Source organism: Xenopus laevis, chromosome 4S (genome assembly GCF_017654675.1).
Source record: "Xenopus laevis strain J_2021 chromosome 4S, Xenopus_laevis_v10.1, whole genome shotgun sequence".
Classification (NCBI taxonomy): Eukaryota; Metazoa; Chordata; class Amphibia; order Anura; family Pipidae; genus Xenopus; species Xenopus laevis.
The window spans coordinates 52,512,728-52,531,588 of record NC_054378.1 but is presented as its reverse complement, the minus strand read 5'-3'; the positions used below and the strand labels follow the sequence as shown (position 1 = coordinate 52,531,588).

The window sequence follows — 18,861 nt, the reverse complement described above, 5'->3', positions numbered from 1 at the left end:
AATGAATCTCGGCTTCAGTGACAGCAATTAGAGACACAGATTGTCCCCTTCTGGACAAGGCACTGTTTTGCAATAAGCAGCTGTGTAAAAGATCTCCAGGTTTACAACGTATATAGGCTTTGGGGGAATTAGTATACAATTGTTATTAATGCACTAAAACTTCACCACCCCGAAGCCAGTCATTGATCTTATCCTGTATTATGTAAGGAAGGAGATTTTGAGACGTCTAAATAAATAGCAAAGGCTTTATAAAAATACATAACATTTCCAGTTAGGGTAACATTAAGTCATTTCAACCATCTTCTGTATCTGTGAAACATAAGTGCAACACACCTCACACTAAAACACATAAAGAGGATTTAATACTAAATTTAACCTTTGGGTGTATTATAAGGAAATGGGAGCTAAGCAGGTTGTTTTAAGTGTTAATTCCCCCTGATAAATCATTGTAAGTCTGCTGGTACTTTGGTGTCCCTTAGGCCAGTTGCTTTCCATGACTTGAACAATGGAGTCCGCCACTGCAACTCTTCTGGAACTGGAAAAGGCAGTGGCATATACACAGCCACAATAACAGCTCTTAAAATTTGAAGTTGGTTCAACAATCACACAGCAAACATTTCTGACTTGAATTTCAAGTCTTCTGACAATGCAGTAAATTTTAAGCAGCATGTCAACACAGTTCAATTGGTTTATCACTTAATCTGTTAATTTTCTACATTTTCACATGAATTCCCCTCTCTGTTGCACCTGCGGATCATTATAGGAAACGAAACAGTTGCCGTTAGAAGATCAAATGAAAAGTAAAATGTTATTTTTTTTCAGAAATGGAAAATTAGGTGTATACGTTTCCAAAGGCAAACATTTTATGTTTTCCCTTCAATTCGTTAGTCATGATACGACGGGGAGGATGTAGAGTATACATACAGTATATATATTATATATATATATATATAAAAAATGCAATGGGCGACAGCACTCCAAGGAAAATACACAATACTTGAGTAGTCAAAAAATAATGGAGGTTTTATTGAAATCCAACGTCAGGGAACAAAAACAGTGCATAAAACCATATACATGTTAGAAATATGCTGAAATCATGTTTACAATTGGAGCCTAATTGCAAAGAACAGCAGAGTGCTAAGTGTAGAGGGGCATATGGGTATATCTCTTGTCAGTTATCTAGTGTACACATTGAAGTGGGGTACGGCAGCTCAACCAAATTACTTCTTTATTGCTCTTTCCTGATGTTCCTTTAATATGAGCTGCCTTGTACTCATATGCATAAATTGATCAAAGTGACAAGGAACATATGCATGTCCTAACAGTAAGGCAATTGCAAAAAAGAGTAAGTTCACTCCATATAGGTAAAAAAAAAAAGCACTATATATCTTTCTTGATATACAAAACAAAGAAAAAAAAAATTTTACCGGCTTCCACTCCTTCTTGTGACATAAAGTATCAATCTAATTATTTTTTTAATCACAACCGTATTCAAAATCTTCTGCCAACCCCACTATAGGTGCAAATAATTGTGCCTGATTATACCATTTGATACCATTTTTCCCCCATATCTTCGCCGTTCACATTGTAAATTATTACTATCAGTATATTGTGCAATAAAGTGCATATATATCTTCTCACAACCAATTCATTAAAGTGCATATATTGTGCAAATTTGTTTGTACAATTAGAGGTTATGCATAAAATTTGCACAATATATGCACTTTTATGTGTACATAATGTAATTTAAGGTTACACACTTTTCCTAGTCCATACCACTTTAAAAGTGTTTTGAGGTTTAATAAATAACAGCATCACTTTTTCTTGCTTTTCAATACTTTACTCAATTTTACACATTAGGGCTTATTTGCTTACATAGGTGCTGAATTGCAATTGGTTTTAAGCAGTTTTCTACAGATGAAAGTTCTAACTGGTTGCTGTTTAGAACTTATGTTAGTAAATTAACCCCATTACCTTCAGGCAGAAAAAAACTTTCAGTTATGATGATAATAATGATAATAATAATATCTCGTAAAGTTATGATGTGTTTTTTCCCAAATTATGATTATAATAAGGCTGTATACAATAAATTGCACGGAGGACCTTACAATTACGTTCTTTGCAAGTTATGTTCACTGTTATGTTAAAAAGAACAATTTTTAATTTAGAGTTATAGGTCACATAAAAAACATTGTTTTGTTCTATAACAATTGGCGTTATATGAGCATTTTATAAAGTACTTTAGGGGAAAGAAAAGTCATACAGCTGAAGTCAGCGCAGAGCTTAGAGGATAATTATAAAATAGGGGATCTAAATCTCTGCTCTATTTAATCATTAATAAGTATTTTCTTTGATTTTCATTTAGTACTTTTCTTTTGACCTATGTTTGTGTGCATTGAGAATGTATTAATAAATTTAGGAATCTTTATTTATATATCTTTATTTAGAAACAATGCAGCAGGTCCGCAGATTCCTGAATCCTTCTGGAATGGTGCCCTCCAAATAATGATAAATTACTTGTGCAGAATGCCATTTGCTAATTATATCCATGATTTACTGCAGAGCAAGACTTAAATCATTCATTTCATTCTTGCGTAACAGTGCCATACAATTTTTAGTTTAAAAAATGGTTTCCATGTGTATAATTTAAACAAATTTTTGCAGCTATTGTACACTCAAAATGTGACAGCTTAGTGTTTCAAAGTTCTGTTTTCAGTCTTTTTTTTTGTGCTTGGTTTTTTAAAACAAATTTAAAATGATTGCTGATACTAAAATTATTTCCATAGCTTCATAATCATGACTGGAAATACTTGACTTTTTTAATTGCAAAATAGATTTTGCATTATGGGTGTATAGGATCCTTGACTAAACAACTGTACACACTGTATGTTCTGCCCTTAGTGTTATTGTTAAATATAATCATCTATCTGTTATCTTTTTAAGGTGAAAAACCATATAAGTGTCCTCACTGTGACTATGCAGGCACTCAATCGGCTTCCCTGAAATACCACCTGGAGCGCCATCACAGAGAGAATCAGAATGGGTCTGGCCCTATACCTGGACACCCTCAAAATCAAGAGCATAAGGATGAAACTTCAAGCAAAAATCCTCTTTTTATGAGACCTGATATACTGAGAGGAGCATTTAAGAGCCTCCCTGGAATAGATTTTAGAAGCGGTGCCTCTCAGCAGTGGCCCACTGGAATGCTGCCTTCTGGGGATCGTCAAGGCCTAACAAGTGCTATCAGTTCTGATGCTTCTTCAGAAATTCTGAAAAAGTCAGAGATATCGTCTAAGGGTTCTCACCTTTCTGAATTAGGAAAGGCATATCAAAACATTGTTGGAAATGGTGTAAACTTCCAGGGCTCTTTGCAAGCCTTTATGGACAGTTTTGTGTTAAGTTCTTTAAAGAAAGAAAAAGATCTTAAAGATAGGGCCCTTTTGAATTCAGTCCCTGTTAGGTCAGAGAATTGTGATGGGAAACAAGAAAATAAAACCCCTCAGAGAAAGATGGAAAAATCTCAGTATGAGCCTCTCGACCTCTCTGTGAGACCAGATGCTCCATGTCTTCCAGGTTCTTCTATAACAGTTCGAGATAATGTTGCCTGGCATGGATGCTTATTTTGCTCTTTCACCACTTCCTCCATGGAACTTATGGCTCTCCATCTTCAAGCAAACCATTTGGGAAAAGCAAAGCACAAGGATAATATGATTGGTGCATCAGAGCAAATGAAAGATCATATAAGGGAATCTTTGAATGCAGTAAGCAAAGCTGTAGCAACCTCTTCTTCAATGCAGTGTGGTAAAGAACTGATGGCATCCAAAATAAGTGCACTGAATTCATCTGACAAAATCATGAGAAATAAAGATGCTTTGGCAGAGCAAGAAAGGGCCGCTTGGTCCAGTCACATAGACTCTAACTTCAATAACTTTTCCACTGAATTCTATAAACATTTTGGGGTTTATGCTGGTATGGTTGGGGCCAACACACAAAATTCTTGTTCAAACATGGACATTGATGCAAAGTCTCAACCTGAAGATGATTCCAATATCATTCAGGGTGACTCTGAAAATACAGTTGCTACTGATGATCTGTCTGATGAATCATCATCTGAAGATATGGAAACTTGTAAAGAGGATGAAAATGATGATGAGGAAATAGAGACAGAACAAGAAATGATGAACATAACAGATGAACTAAACACAGAAAGGAATGAAGAGGAGAGCATACCTTACTCAGCTGCTGCAAAAACAACAGAAGAACTTGTGTCTCCAACCCCACAAGTCATAGATAAGCAGTGGCATTCCTTATCCCATGAAACATCACTAGACTCTATGAAACTTGATCAAGAGGTTTTAGAGAAGCAAGTCAACATGCTTTCTGTCCTGCGAGCCTATAGTTCTGATGGCATGGCAGCTTTCAATGGAATTGGAAGCAACTCAGCAAACAGTGGATGCATCAAAAGACCAGATATATGTGGTAAGTTAGTAAATAGGATTTTTTGTTTGTGTGCACATATAGTGCATCTAGTGCATCTTATAAAATAATAAAATATGTCTAATACAGATGCGATCTACCCATGCGCTATAGAGATTGGATCAGCAGAAGGATTCTGAAATCAGTGGCATAGAACATATACTGGCTAAGCATATATTGGCAGACTAATAAACTATATGTACATCTAACAAAATTAAGCTAAAAAAAAACAGAATTGTTCTAAGATTTATATTTATTAGTAGGCACGAAACTTTTTAAAATTTGAATAATATTTATTTTTATATCAAGATGATGTTGGAAAGGGAAACTGTAATGGACACTGATTTAGGACTTTGAATATGATAAGGCCCAGAACTAGTCATATACATCAAAGGCATAAGACACCCTACAATATAGGTAGCTAAAACATCTAATTACATTGTCTTGGATACTGCTAGGTACTATAACCTGCCTTCGATTGATATTTGTACAGGCACTTTGACTGTGAGCACCAATAGTACCACAGTAATCCAACTTCAATGAAAATCATGTAATCCACATAATGCTTGTACAACATGGAAAACTATTAAATAGACAGCATTATGTACAATGAGAGCACATATATATATATAAAAAGTGTAATATAGTGCTAGGTGGTGGTTGTATTGTTATCTATGCTGGTACTTAAGTTATAAGGCTTGTAGTTTTGCATCTTTTTGCATTTTTGCAGGATAAAAGATTATCAAAAGTTATTTATGTGAAGCCCCACTGAAAAATTGGGGTGGGGGGGGAAAGAACTTCTATATTGAATAAAAATGTTTAAACATAATATTTCACAAGTGGTGTGCCCAAATGTTATCCATAAAACCCAACTTTGAAGTTTATTGCACATGCCTAGGACAGTGGGACAGCTAGTCACCACAATGGTGATTTTTTTCATACTATACCTATAATATAAGACATATAGCAAGCTTGTCAGTACTGGTTGCAATGTATAAAACCAAAATCATTGCATTTAGAAATGCAAATGAATAATCTATAATGTAAAATTAAATCCAGAATACTAGGGCCTAGATGCTTACATGTTCAAAGTACAGTAGCTGTTCATTCATTGATCTTTAAGGACACACCAGCCTTGGGTTTTGTATAAAAGCAGTGAAATCTGTTTGTTATTAGCATATTATTGATGTATTCAATGATGTCCTCGTTGCCCACCAAAGAAAATTATATAAAGGGGTAACGTTCACAGGCTATTGATGTAGTTAATGATAAATGATAATGATTTCCAGTAGAGTTTGGACCAATTGGAAGATTCTCTTTTGCTCTAGTAGGCCAGTTGCATTCATGTCCTTAACACACCAATAAAACTGTAAGAATAGCAACAAGAACTTTCAAAATAGATGGATTTATCATTTAAAATATATTCATACAAGTTTTTTATGCATAAAATATTTCCTTGCTATGTTCATGTTAACGTATGGTCATTTTTTAAGTTCAACTTTATATAATAAAAACTGAATACTAGGGGAATTAGGGGCTTTGCTCTCAGGAAAATATTATTTTTACCCATACACTAGATATGGATATGACACTGTTTTGTATGTCCAAGTTTTATAAATTTATCCTAATTCAAATTTTGAAGAATAATCTATGTTCAAAGCTTGAACACACAATACTTCAACCAAAGGATCCCGTATTCAAGCAATTACCAATAGATTCCTATATGTTCTGAGCAGGTTTAGAATTGGCCCATCCATAAGTTCCCAAAGAACAGAGCAGAAATAAGCATCTAGAGATTTTCGGTGAAATATATTGTAAATGGAACATATGCTATACCTAAAACAGAACTAGAATGTATTTCTCTTTAAATAATGAGCTTAGTATAGGTCATTGCGTGCACAAAGCCCTACTTGTCTTTTTTGCTCTAAAAATTTTAGAAGTAATATATGAGGAATAGTTTGTGTGTAACCTTGAAAACTGGTGAAATGAAGAAGGGCCTACAGCCTGTTTGTAGTGGTGGGCAAATCTGTGGCGAATTTGCGAAACACATTGAAGTCAATGGGCGTCAAAATTATTTTGACATGTGGCAATTGTTATGCATTTGACGCACGCAAAATGTTTTTTTCCGTGGTGAATTTTTGACCCTAGGTTCGCAAATTCATTTGCTTTGCATGAAATACGTAAAATTTGCCACGTATTTGTGCCTGCCAAATGTATTCACCCATCACTACCTGTGTGTTTGTGTGTGTGTATATATATACTGTATATATATATACTGTATATATATGTATGTGTGTGTGTGTGTGTGTGTCTTTCTATACCATTTGCATGCCTATGTGTACATATTTCAGAGAATAAAAGCATGCATCTAATGGATTTCTAACTTCATCAATATTCACCAGGTTTGTACAGCTTTAAAAGGGCACTTGAATAAACAGTATAATGTTTTGCATGTAGTAAAAAAAAACAACAAATTAAGTATAATCTAAGATTATGAATTTCCTATCTATATATCTTCCTGTCTATAATATACTATAGTCATACATTTTAGAAATTGCCCTTACTGTTATATAGGAGCATCTCCTTTAATTGTTAAAGCATATATTTGCATACAAATATTATCAGAATTATAGAAATAAGACACCTCATCAGGAAAACATTTTAATAATTATACAGAATGCAGCATTCAGAAGTTCATTTTGAAGAATGGAAAATTCCATGCACCAGAGATGTGAAGATAATAGCAGGAGATCACTGACATCAAGATTTAGGTGTCTCACAAGTCCTAACCAATTTAACATCTATTTTAACAAATATGGGAAAATTGTGGCATAATCTAACATCATGTGCAATAATTGTTTTATGTGTTTTAATGGAATTCATTTTTTTCAGATTGCACCTTTTTTTTCTTTTAAACAATATTTATTTTTTGTTTGATTCTATTTTCTTTTTACAGACATCCAGGACGGCCATGGGGACTACGATGGCTCCTAGTTTTGCTAATCTGTATGTTACACATTTTGAGGCATGGGGGATTTGATGTACCTCAGTCTCAGATTGTTCTATGGCATAGGTGTCTTGATGATGTGCTTCTGATGTGGGAAGGAACTGAAGCTTTACTAGCTTCCTCCTTGTCAAGTAATTGTACTATTGTTTAACCAGATGTGAGTTAAAGATTTTCAAGAGGATGTTGGGTTTTAAACAGACTATTATTAATCAAGGCCTGTGCAATCGGTTTAAACAATTTCAGCTGGATTGCTTAAATGGGCATTAATGCTTAGAGCATAATGTTACATTTACAAATATGTTTATAAACTTTTTAATATTTTGCTAAAACTTGAAATATGTAATATTGCATGTAATATTTAACAGCAGAGTGTGATACGCCATTTTGCTTTGCAATAATTACTTCTAGTGAGGACTGTACATTTAATTAAAGGACATAGAAGAAATAGCTAGTGCAAGAAAATATATAGAATCCTCTAATGAGCTGAGTATTATTGTCCATTCTTTCAATCTGTGCTGAAATAGTAAATAGCAAAATAAAAATTAGAAAACTTCCAAGTGTCTTTCTCAAGGAATAAATAAATTGGAAAAATATGTTACATGATAGTAGAAAAAAAACAATGTTATTTTCAGAAATTTATGAATGTACTTAATGTAGTTACTAAATAGCTACAAATACAAAAGAAACTCCAAGTGTACTTAAAAATACTCCTAATAAAGGTAATTGTTATGCTTTTACGGCATATAGATATGTTGCCCTGATAAAGGCAGTTACATGCAACTATATTAAACTAAAATGAAAACAGGCTTTCTTTTTATCTCAGGTCATAGCTATCGCAGGAGATATCTTTTTTAGGCATAGTATCAAATACATGCTTTAAAAACGATGTAGTTGTTATGTCAAGAGAATAAGGAAAGCCTTGTTTTGTAATACTTAAAAAAGGGTCAAATTTGTTGAATCCAGATCATCCAATTATAATACTGTTAGTATTGTATTTGTAGATTGCTGTTTTTGTAATCTAATTTATATTTGGAAAAATGGAAGCCACTAACCAGGGTAGTGAAGCATGTAAATAATATCAGAAGCATTCCACAATTTTTGCTAATAATATTGGTTTATTACAAAATATGGAAAGTTTGTGAGTGTAAACCAGTTTACGTTTTGAGCAAAATTTGAGCGACAGATTCAGTATATAGGTCTGATAATAAAAATAATATTGGCAACTACAGTATCCAGGATCTATGCTATCAAGAATAATATTTATTGAATCAGTCTCCTGGCTGCTAGGTTTCCTGGACGTCTTAAACCTGCTTTTTGATAATTTTCACATTTTTAAATTGGTCACTGTCTGTATATATGGATGTTAATGTATTTTTCATTGTATTATATTATGCATTTTACATATCATCGGGGGAGCCACGTGTACCGTAGTTAAACTTCAAAAAATATTAACAAATCAAGAGTGGCAAAACATGATCTGCTGAAGATTTGCATTTACATGATGCTCAACAGTGAGATTGCACCTATCAATGACGTCATCCTTTGTAATGATATGGACTGATGATCAGTACTCAACTGGAGTGTCGGTTGGGACATGTGAGAGGCCTTAATCTTGATGTCAGATAATCCCTGTTGTGTTTACATTGGTGGCAAGTCTTTTCATTTGTCTATTAAAAAGACCCAGAGACTCATTTGGACATTAAATTGTGTATGTTACTAATGTATTATTATATAAAGTGCTTTGGTATTTACCCTGAGTACTCCATTCATTTATTTCTCTTGAATCTGTTAAGATGTGTCCCACTAGCTGTCTGGACCTCCTGAATAACTCAAGTTTGATTGTTTCAAATACGCTGTAACACAATGCACTGGTTGTCTTTGATTTGTCTTACTCCATTCTGTGATTGTTATTCCTAAATTGGTGTGTTGGAAGGATATATTTGGGTGTACATCACTTGTATAGTGAAGACAAAATAGAATTTTGTAATTTACAGACTGTTCATTAAAGTGTGGTTCTTCCACTTAAAAAAAAAAGCAAAAACAAAACAAATTAAAAAGAGTCCTTTCTTTACTGAAACAACAGTTTTTTTATGTTAGGTTTTTGATATTGAGTAATCATTTCTGGTCAATAACACAACTATTACAGGAATTTAAATTCTATAAAGGAGCTTCAGTATTTACATCTCCAGGGTTATCAGCCATAATCCAGATAATTCGATTGTCTGTGCCATGAGAGCCCAGCTGGCCAGACCTTTCCTCTGTGAAGAGGCCAGAAGGTCAAGGAGCAGCCTTTCTATCACACACTACAGCAGAAGTAGGAGTTGAAATTCTTGTTCAAAATGGGAACTTTGGCTCTTAGTTTTTATATGTTCTGTTTTGTAACTTTGAGTAATAATTGCTGCCCCTGCAGACAACCATTCATTGAAGGTTCTAAGTAAAAAAAAAAATATTAATGTTTTTTTTTTTAATTAAAGGTATAATGAATAGATGTTTAATTAATCTTCATATATTTTTGAGTTTGCAGGCTCATCCAGAAAACCTTAACAGTTATGAAATTGTTAAGACACTGTTGATGCAAATCACCCTTAACCAGTGTTTGTCAAAGCTTTTTAGTTCAAGCTCATTCTTGAAATGTCAACCTTTCATCCAGGTCCCCTTATCGCATGAACTGGCTACAGATTTTGGAAAATTTTAGCTATAGTTCCATGGATTTCTATGTCTATAAATTAGTTTTATAGGGCTATTCTATGGAGATTGCGTTACCAAACAATAATCAATGCCATTTATGGCTTACCTGCCATAGTTGTAACTAAATAGCTATCTCCAGTATCTTTATTGTTAAAGAAACATGGCAGTAGTTGAATAAAAATGATAGATTAAGAGAGTAGCCTGTAGTATGTATGTAACCTTTGTTGACTTCCAGAGTACACTGGAAGTTTAAAAATGTTCCTATTTTTGTCTAATTTAAGTGTTATAGGCTTATAGTATAATATAGTATTATTTTTTCTCCTTTTATTAAGGGGAGTTAAGATGGTTATACATAGTAAGATCCACTTGTTTGGCAACACTGCCAACCCTCGTAGCCACTGGTCTGCCTAATAGATATTTGCCTGATTTTCAGCCAGGTCCTCTCAAGGGCCCCATACTGCAAATTTGGTCTGGAGGGGCTAAATCAATTTCATATATAAGCATGTGTATGGCCATCTTAACTGACCCACAGCCTTCCCTCAGTCTCTCTTTACACTAGGCTGTTTAGATGCAAAACTTCCTTTTCACCTATAGTCGTCCTGTACTTTTGCATAGAAATTCATGTTATTATGGTGTGACTACAATTAATCAGGCAATAAAAATTATGTTCAGGCAGAGTATTAGAGTATTAGTGAAACTATATCCCTCCATCCTATGTTTACCTATAGCCTGAAGTTAGCTTAGACCAGAGGTGCCCGACCATTTTTACCAGTGAGCCTCATTCAGATGTAAAAAGAGTTGGGGAGCAAAGCAAGCATAAAAAAACTCCATGTGGATGCGAAATAAGGATTGTCATTGTCTATTTGGTGGGCCCTATATGGATTGGAAGCCTACACCAGGATCTGTTTGGTAATACACCTGTTTTTTATGCAGCCAAAACTTATTTTCAAGGCAGAATTTCAAAATTAAGCATCTGCTTTGAGGCCACTGGGAGCTGCATCCAAGTTGTTGGTGTTGGTGTTGTTTATGAAACATTAAGGTGCAAAAGCTCTCTTATTTATTTACTGTTATACTATTGGTGGAGCAACTGACAAAAACCGAGTCTATTAATTATTACTGATATACAGGAATTACCCAATGACCAATTACATCAGTAAAACAAGAAGAATTAGCCCCCCCCCCCCCCGTGGGTGGGCGTTCATCTTCACCTTGTAAATGTCAATAGCTGTATTTGTTCCATATCAACATCATATAGTCATTTTTCATAAAAAGTAAATCAGTTTAATTACAAATTAGTAATAAAATATCAGATGTTCTTCCCCATGAACAGGTTCTTTAAGGCTATTATAATTAAAGCATATGGTGCCTACATTAGACTGAAAAACCACAGATGTACAGGTTATGTATTATATAAGGGATTATTTTTCTTCATTTTTGACCTTTTAAAAATAAGAGTTTTAAAGATGCAAATTGTAATTTTATGGACTGGAGGTAGAATTTTGTTTATAGAATCATTAACATAATAATCAAAAAGGAACACACACAGCCGCATGAGGAATTAAATGCATGACACATAATAATGTTGTATTTATTGAGGAAATATGGGAACACTTTCCTACCACATTCCTTAGTCTATGAAGACCTCTGAATTTTTTATGATGTTTTTGTGCATAGTATAAGAGGATTATATTTATTAAATAATGAATTAAATTGAAATGTGATTGATGTAGTTCAACAATGACATTTCACTGTGTGCAGTTATAAGAAAGTAAGTGCAGCAATATTGATCAGAGTAGAAATAGTAATTTGTTCTAATTTATTTATTTTTTAGAAATGAAAGTGATAAATATTACTAATATATTTTCTCAGGGTTGAAAATTATGTATTGTTTCTCAAACCTCATAATTTATGAGAAGAGCTTAAAATAAAAACAGAGGTTTTTTTTAATAACCATTCCATTTTTTTATTATGGTTATAGAAGTTATCTCTTTTGTTTTCTGTCTACTCATATAGGATAGGAATTTTGCAAACATGTTATTCTAATGTGCATTTTACACTGGGCCCCTTTAGCATAATTTCATGCAATTCAAGGGTATCATAATGTTTTTAGTACGGATATACTAAATGTACACTTTCTAGATTCTCCCAATACTGAAACCACAAAAGATTTAGCTTGAATCTACTCCAAACCCCTCATTTATATGTTCAGATTTTAAAAAGACTAAAAGCAAATTGCATCATCTAAAAAAAAATATTTGTCATGTTTAGTTATACTAAATTTAGTACTGAATTATATTGACTGGCTTTTAGTTTGGCTAAACAGTTGCCAAATCCAGTGAAATTTTTTTTTAGTTCCCAATCCAAAAAAGTGTTTAGTACATTTAGGGGCAGATTTATCAAGGGTCGAATTTTGAATTTGAAAAACTTCGAAATTCTAGTTCAAAAAGAGCAACCTAAATTAAATCATTTTTTTTTGGCTGAATAGGTCAGTTTTCGATCGAATAGGTCCATTTTCGATTGAATGCAAAACATACGAATTGAAGTAATAATGCATTTGAATCATACGATTCAAAGTTTTCCCCCCAAAAAACGTAGATTTTTCAATGTCCACCAATTGACTCCAAATAGGTTTTAGGAGGTACCCCATAGGCTAAAACAGCAATTCTGCAGTTTTCAGGTGGCAAATGGTACATGATAAATTTCGAAATTCAAATTTTAGAATTTGTTTTAAACTTGAATCAAATTTGGACTATTCTCTAGTCGAAGTACACAAAAATTAGCTCAAAATTCTAATTTTTTTAAATTCAGATTTTCATTTCGACCTTTGATAAACCTGCCCCTTAAAAGAAAAAAACTCTTTTGCATGATCATTTTTTTCTATTATATTAAAATGATTGATGGTGAATATTTTTGAGGGTAAATTAGGATAAATCACTCTGGAGAACCATAGCTATCAAAAAAGGGATGTTTTCTTTAGTTGCACTACAGGCTTTGGATCTTACTGATCCTTCCTCAGGTGCCAGTGTTCACAATGTGCATAACCCAATAATCCAATTTTAAACTAAAACTTAAACCAACAAGACTGTCAGTTCCACAATGTGGCCAGACATTATACTGTATATTACATTAGAAGATTAAGATGCAATACTGGGGGTTGAGGGTCTGATATACTGTTACTAACTGGTTACACTCTGATGTTCTTTATAGTATTTCAGCATACAGAGAACTTTCTCACACTGTTAAAACATGGGGAGGTCCATTTATTAAAATTATTATTTGTATGATTTTAGAGGTTTTTTAAACCACCAAAAAACATGGGGAGGGGAGGTCCATTTATTAAAATTCTAAATTGTGTGGTTTTAGAGGTTTTTGAAACCACAAAAAAGTAATTTTCACTAAAACTACAAATGTCAAGTAATTAATTAAAATATCCTAATATAAAAAGCATGAAAAAAACAGGAAAACAATCATAATACAAAAAACTAATAATCCTCATTTTCTTAAGAATTGTTAGGCTTAATTCTTAAGAATTGTTTCTCAAAAACTTGAAAACCTCTAAAACCAGGAAGAAAAGAAACCTTTTAAAATTGAAAAAAAGACATCTCCCACTGATTTCTACATGACCTTGGTGAAGTATTAGGGGGTTATTTACTAAGCTCCGAATACCTGAAATTCCCAGAAATCCGAAAAATTTGTGATTCGTGAATTTTTCGGAATTTATTAAACTCTGAGGGCTAAAAAGCCTGAATATAAAAACACGGCATCTCAAACCTGTCGAGGTTGCATAAAAGTCAATGGGATTATTCACAAAAAAATTGTGAAAATCTGAGCTTTTCCCGCAAAGCAAATTTTCGGGAAAATGTAATAATAAATAAGCGTTAAAAACCAGAGCGGGTTAGATCGGAGTTTGTAGCAGCCGATATTAAGATAAATTCGGACCTTGATAAATAACCCCCTTTGTATAATGTATAGGGATGGGAGCGAATTTGACCCGTTTCGTCAAAAATTCGCCGCGGGCTAAATGTCGCCGCCGACGTCTTTTTATTTTGACGCCATACAAGTCTATGGACGTCATTTTTTTGCCGAAACAATCCATCCCTAATAATGTAGAGTGATATTTAGCTTTCCAGTATGCTATTACAGCAGTATTAATTTGAATACGAGTAGTGATCGGCGAATTTATTTGCCAGGTGCGAATTCGCTGCAAATTTCCACGTTTCGCCGCCACTGAATAAATTCACAAAATTGGTGCAAAAATTTGCCGGCGTCAACATTTTTTGATGCTGGCGACACTTCAGAGGCCAGCAACAGTTAAATGGACAGCCTTTGGCTTTAATGTGAGTCAAGTAAGTCGCCAGCATCAGAATTGTCGCATTAAAAGCAAAACTATAAAATGAAGACCAGTTAAAAAGTTGCTTATAACTGGCCATTCTATATCATAGTGAAAGGTAACATAAAGGTGAACCACCCCTTTCATAAATAACAAATATTTCTAAAAAAATATGATTTGGGGAAACAAACAAAATACAAATGTTTGCAAATGAGCCCCTTATATACAAGTTTCTAAAGTATCTAGAAGTGACACTATGGCTGTTAGGTAATTATATTGGTTCACTCCAAATGTATCGAGGTTCTGCACAACAGAGTAAATGTCCAAGCCACAGAGTAAATGTCCAAGCCACAATATATCCAAGATCAAAATAAAAAATTAACTCTGGAGAACCACATCAGATTCTGTGTATTTTATTCAATCACAACATGTTTCGGACAGACATGTCCTTCATCAGGTGCTACTGTATCTTGCTGTGAATCAAGTGAGGATAAGCTTACGTTATTTTGCAATGCAAACTATTGCATAACCTTGAGTCTTTACATGATGTCAAACGTGTTGGTGGCAACTGTGGCTCAAACCCCTTCCTGTCCTTTATCGTGCCTATAATACTACAATTGTTGTACCAATTGTAACTATCGTCTTACCAGAACTAGCTTTATTGTAGACGTAGCCCTAACTGACATCTTTATTGCTAGCTTGGCATTTTTATGTAGTTAGATATTGTTTCATTGAGGTTGGAGTGTAATATTTATTTTTATATGTGAATTTATTCATTTATAATATTATGTGTGATTTTAAGAGATGGAAAATCGACCACAATGTGCAGGAAGCTTAAAGGAACAGTTACACCAAAAAACTTAAAAAAAAAAAGTGTTTTAAAGGAATGACAATATAATGTAGTTTTGTCCTGCACTGGTAAAAGGGTGTGTTTGCTTCAGAAACACTACTATGGTTTATATAAACAAGCTGCTGTGTAGCCATGGGAGCAGACATTCAAGCACAGGATACACAGTAGATAACAGATAAGTGCTGAAGAATCCATTGTATGCTACATAACTTATCTGTTATCTGCTGTGTATCCTGTGCCTTTTCTCCTTTTTTCACCTTTAAATGGCTGCCCCCATGGCTACACAGCAGCAATTTATATCAACTATATTAGTCTTTCTAAAGCAAATACACCAGTTTTACCAGTAGAGAGGCAACAGTACATCATATTGTCATTCCTTTAAAACACTTTCATTTGTTGGTGTTACTGTTCCTTTAAAGGAAAACTATACCCCCAAAATGAATGCTTAAGCAACATCAAATTAAGCGGCATACTAAAGAATCTTACCAAACTGGTATATATATTTAAGTAAATATTGCCCTTTTACATCTCTTGCCTTGAACCACCATTTTGTGATGGTCTCTGTGCTGCCTCAGAGATCACCTGACCAGGAAGAAGTGTGGAAGCAAAAGACAGAACTCTCTCTGTTCACTGACTCATGTGACCTAACATGTATCGCTTGTTTGGTTTGTTTGAGTGCACAGTTAATCCTACGATTCCAGGGGACGGCCCTAATTTTTTAAAATGGCAATTTTCTATTTATTATTGCCCAATGGCACATATTACTAAAAAGGTATAATATTATGAAATTGGTTTATTTACATGAAGCAGAGTTTTACATGTGAGCTGTTTAATGCAATATATTATTATAGAAACCTATTATAGAGACCTACATTGTTCAGGGGGTATCGTTTTCCTTTAATGGCATCACCATTTCTTTATCTAATGCCAGCAAGTAAAGCACATTTGCAGAGGAAATGTCACAAACTTGCAGCAAACTAGCAAAGGGTCACAGAATGCTTATGGACGTATAAAGTCTTTACTACAACCACTGCCCCCCACAATGGGAATCTCTGTATTGGTCATTTGACATGCTCCAGTTTATGATTAGACAGTGTGATGAAAATGAAGTAATATGGTGTATTATGTTGTGGTGGGGAATGAATACTGTGACTTGTAATCTGAACAATGCAGTGCAGTCTCTTTGTGGCCGTTAACCTACATATACTAATGATTAGGGTTTTTTTCATGGCCCATTTGCAATACATAAAGAAACTGTATTGTAAATAGAGAAGATGCTGCATTTCATTTTTTAGGTTAAATATAACAGATGCTCACAGGATATAAAAACTTAATTGTTACTTCTTCCAAGCCAATGTATAAATGCAGTTTTCCCCTATTTGGGACAACGCCTTTTACATATGTGATTTAAGAACACAATAAACTAAAAAATCCTTGCATACACTTAGCCGTGACAGTAATGAGTAAGAGAATGTTAAGCACCCACACCGCTTGTCCATTTACAAGAGCCTAATGGAACTAAGTAACGTTCCCAGATAACCAAGATCCATCCTATACATAAATGCAATAACCTAGATGCTTAATGATAAACAATACAGCCAGGCGTTTCAGTGACAAATAAATCTATGCATTTTAAATGTCAATTACTTTTCATTAGAAATTCATCATAAGTGCTGCAGTCTCGGCAGTGTGCTGTCCAGATATAGTTTATCAATTTAGTGGAGGTGGAAAATAGTCTGAGCCAGGAAAATCATTCTGAGCCAGGGTGTAAATATAGTGTGTATGAGTATAGATTTTGTCTGTAATTAAGCAGCTGTCCAAAGATTTTGAGTTGCTACTAATTAAGAGAAACTTTCACCATAAAGATGTTTACCTGGGAATGTTTTAGAAATATTACAAACGCTTTGTTTTGTTCCTAGGAAAGTGGCAAGATTAATTTCCAAAATGGTGGCAATGAGAACTCCCTGAACTAACATGGTGCAGTGAGGCTTTTTAATTACATTGGGACGGCTGGGGGATTGTAGCAGTTTAACTCACCTCACTCGGCAACTTTATTAGTAAAAAAGATTATTGATGTGGCTTTTGCTCTCCTTTAAATACATATGAAAGGATAACCATATATTCTCATAGGAGAATAGTTTATATCCCAATAAATGACCCATCAAATAATCATATTTGCAAATATTTACATCTCACCCTTAGGTACCATTTTGCGATGTTCTGTGTTCCACACAGCGTTAATCTGACGGGCCCCTCCAAACAACACCAAGTATGGCACACTGCTTTCTATACATAACAAACCAACCACACCTGATATCTTGGGTTAAAAAGGCTGCAGTTTATTAATTAAAATACATAGATGACGACCAACATAAACCAAAAGTAGGGCAATACATCAGCACATTTATCAAACATTTAACTATTAACTTAGCCGCTGAGGGCTGCAAAGAATTGTACCCAATAGCGAGGGGCCCACCTGCTGTCCTTCCTCATAACTCATGCCCCTTACACAGGGCCCTTTCCATCAATTTGGCCCCAGGCCTAAACCCTGTTAAGCCTACACTTACCACCTCACCAGCTCCCCCCTTACCCAACTGCCCCTTTATTCTGGGGATGGCAGACGGGAGCTGTTCAAGGTAAAAGAGCATGCTCCCTTTACTTCATTCCTTTTTTAACTTCTCGTGTTTCCACCCACCCCAATGGTAACCCTAGAACTACAACTCCCATAATCCTTAATCTCCTCTTCCGGTTCCCTCATTCCTAGCCCTGTCATGGCCCTGTCGTTTACAGTTCCTGGCTCACTGCCCTGGGCATTCTGGAGAAAAGTGCAGGTTCTAAAAGGAAGAAGTGTGGGAGTAAAATGCACAACTCTGACCATCCTAGAACATGTATGTGTGCCCTTGAAGTGTGTGTGACTTAAAAACTTAAAAGAGCAATGTTTCATTATGGGATTAGCTAATGGCACATCCTACTATTGTTAGAAAAATGTGTTTTGATAAGAAGTCTTTTTTATGAAATGCTGTTATAAAAATTGGCTTGGGTGTTAATATTATAAAAACTTTGTTCAATGGTATAGTGTGCCTTTAACCTAAGAATTTTCAAGAAGCTCTCAATTCAACTATTATATCTGTGCTGGAAGAAAGATCAAGCAGAACTTTCAGCCCGAATGGAAATAAGAATATATACAGTCATAGATTTCTATGTGAAAAATTGGTCAGGCTGGTGGCACGTGCTGGTGTACCCTAGACTTTTTCAGTAAAACTCTCAGCTGCCTTTTCAGTTTACCTTTTGCCATGTATAAACCAAAACTAAATTATAAAAATATTTTCTATTGAGTATTTACACGTAATATTCTACATGACAGACATGAATTAATTAATATGTAACTTGTCAAATATAACTCATATACCTACTGTAACAGTTGTAACGGTTGTGCAGTATTAAGATATATGGCCTGCAACCGCACATTACAAGCTGTAGTAAAGATACATATTTGCAGTGGCTGCTTGC

General features: G+C 34.4%; 1 protein-coding gene across 4 annotated transcripts in view; it reads left to right on the top strand.

Moving 5' to 3' along the window:
• Positions 1 to 9,534, top strand: part of znf536.S (zinc finger protein 536 S homeolog) — a 299,661-nt gene extending 290,127 nt beyond the window's left edge. For all 4 annotated transcript variants that reach the window (XM_041561238.1, XM_041561236.1, XM_041561235.1 and 1 more), the window contains 2 exons: positions 2,944 to 4,479; positions 7,433 to 9,534. In XM_041561238.1, coding sequence (XP_041417172.1) covers positions 2,944 to 4,479; positions 7,433 to 7,470 — 1,574 coding nt within the window. In that variant the 3' untranslated portion in view covers positions 7,471 to 9,534. The remainder of the gene's footprint in view (positions 1 to 2,943; positions 4,480 to 7,432) is intronic.
• Positions 9,535 to 18,861: the final 9,327 nt, after the last annotated feature.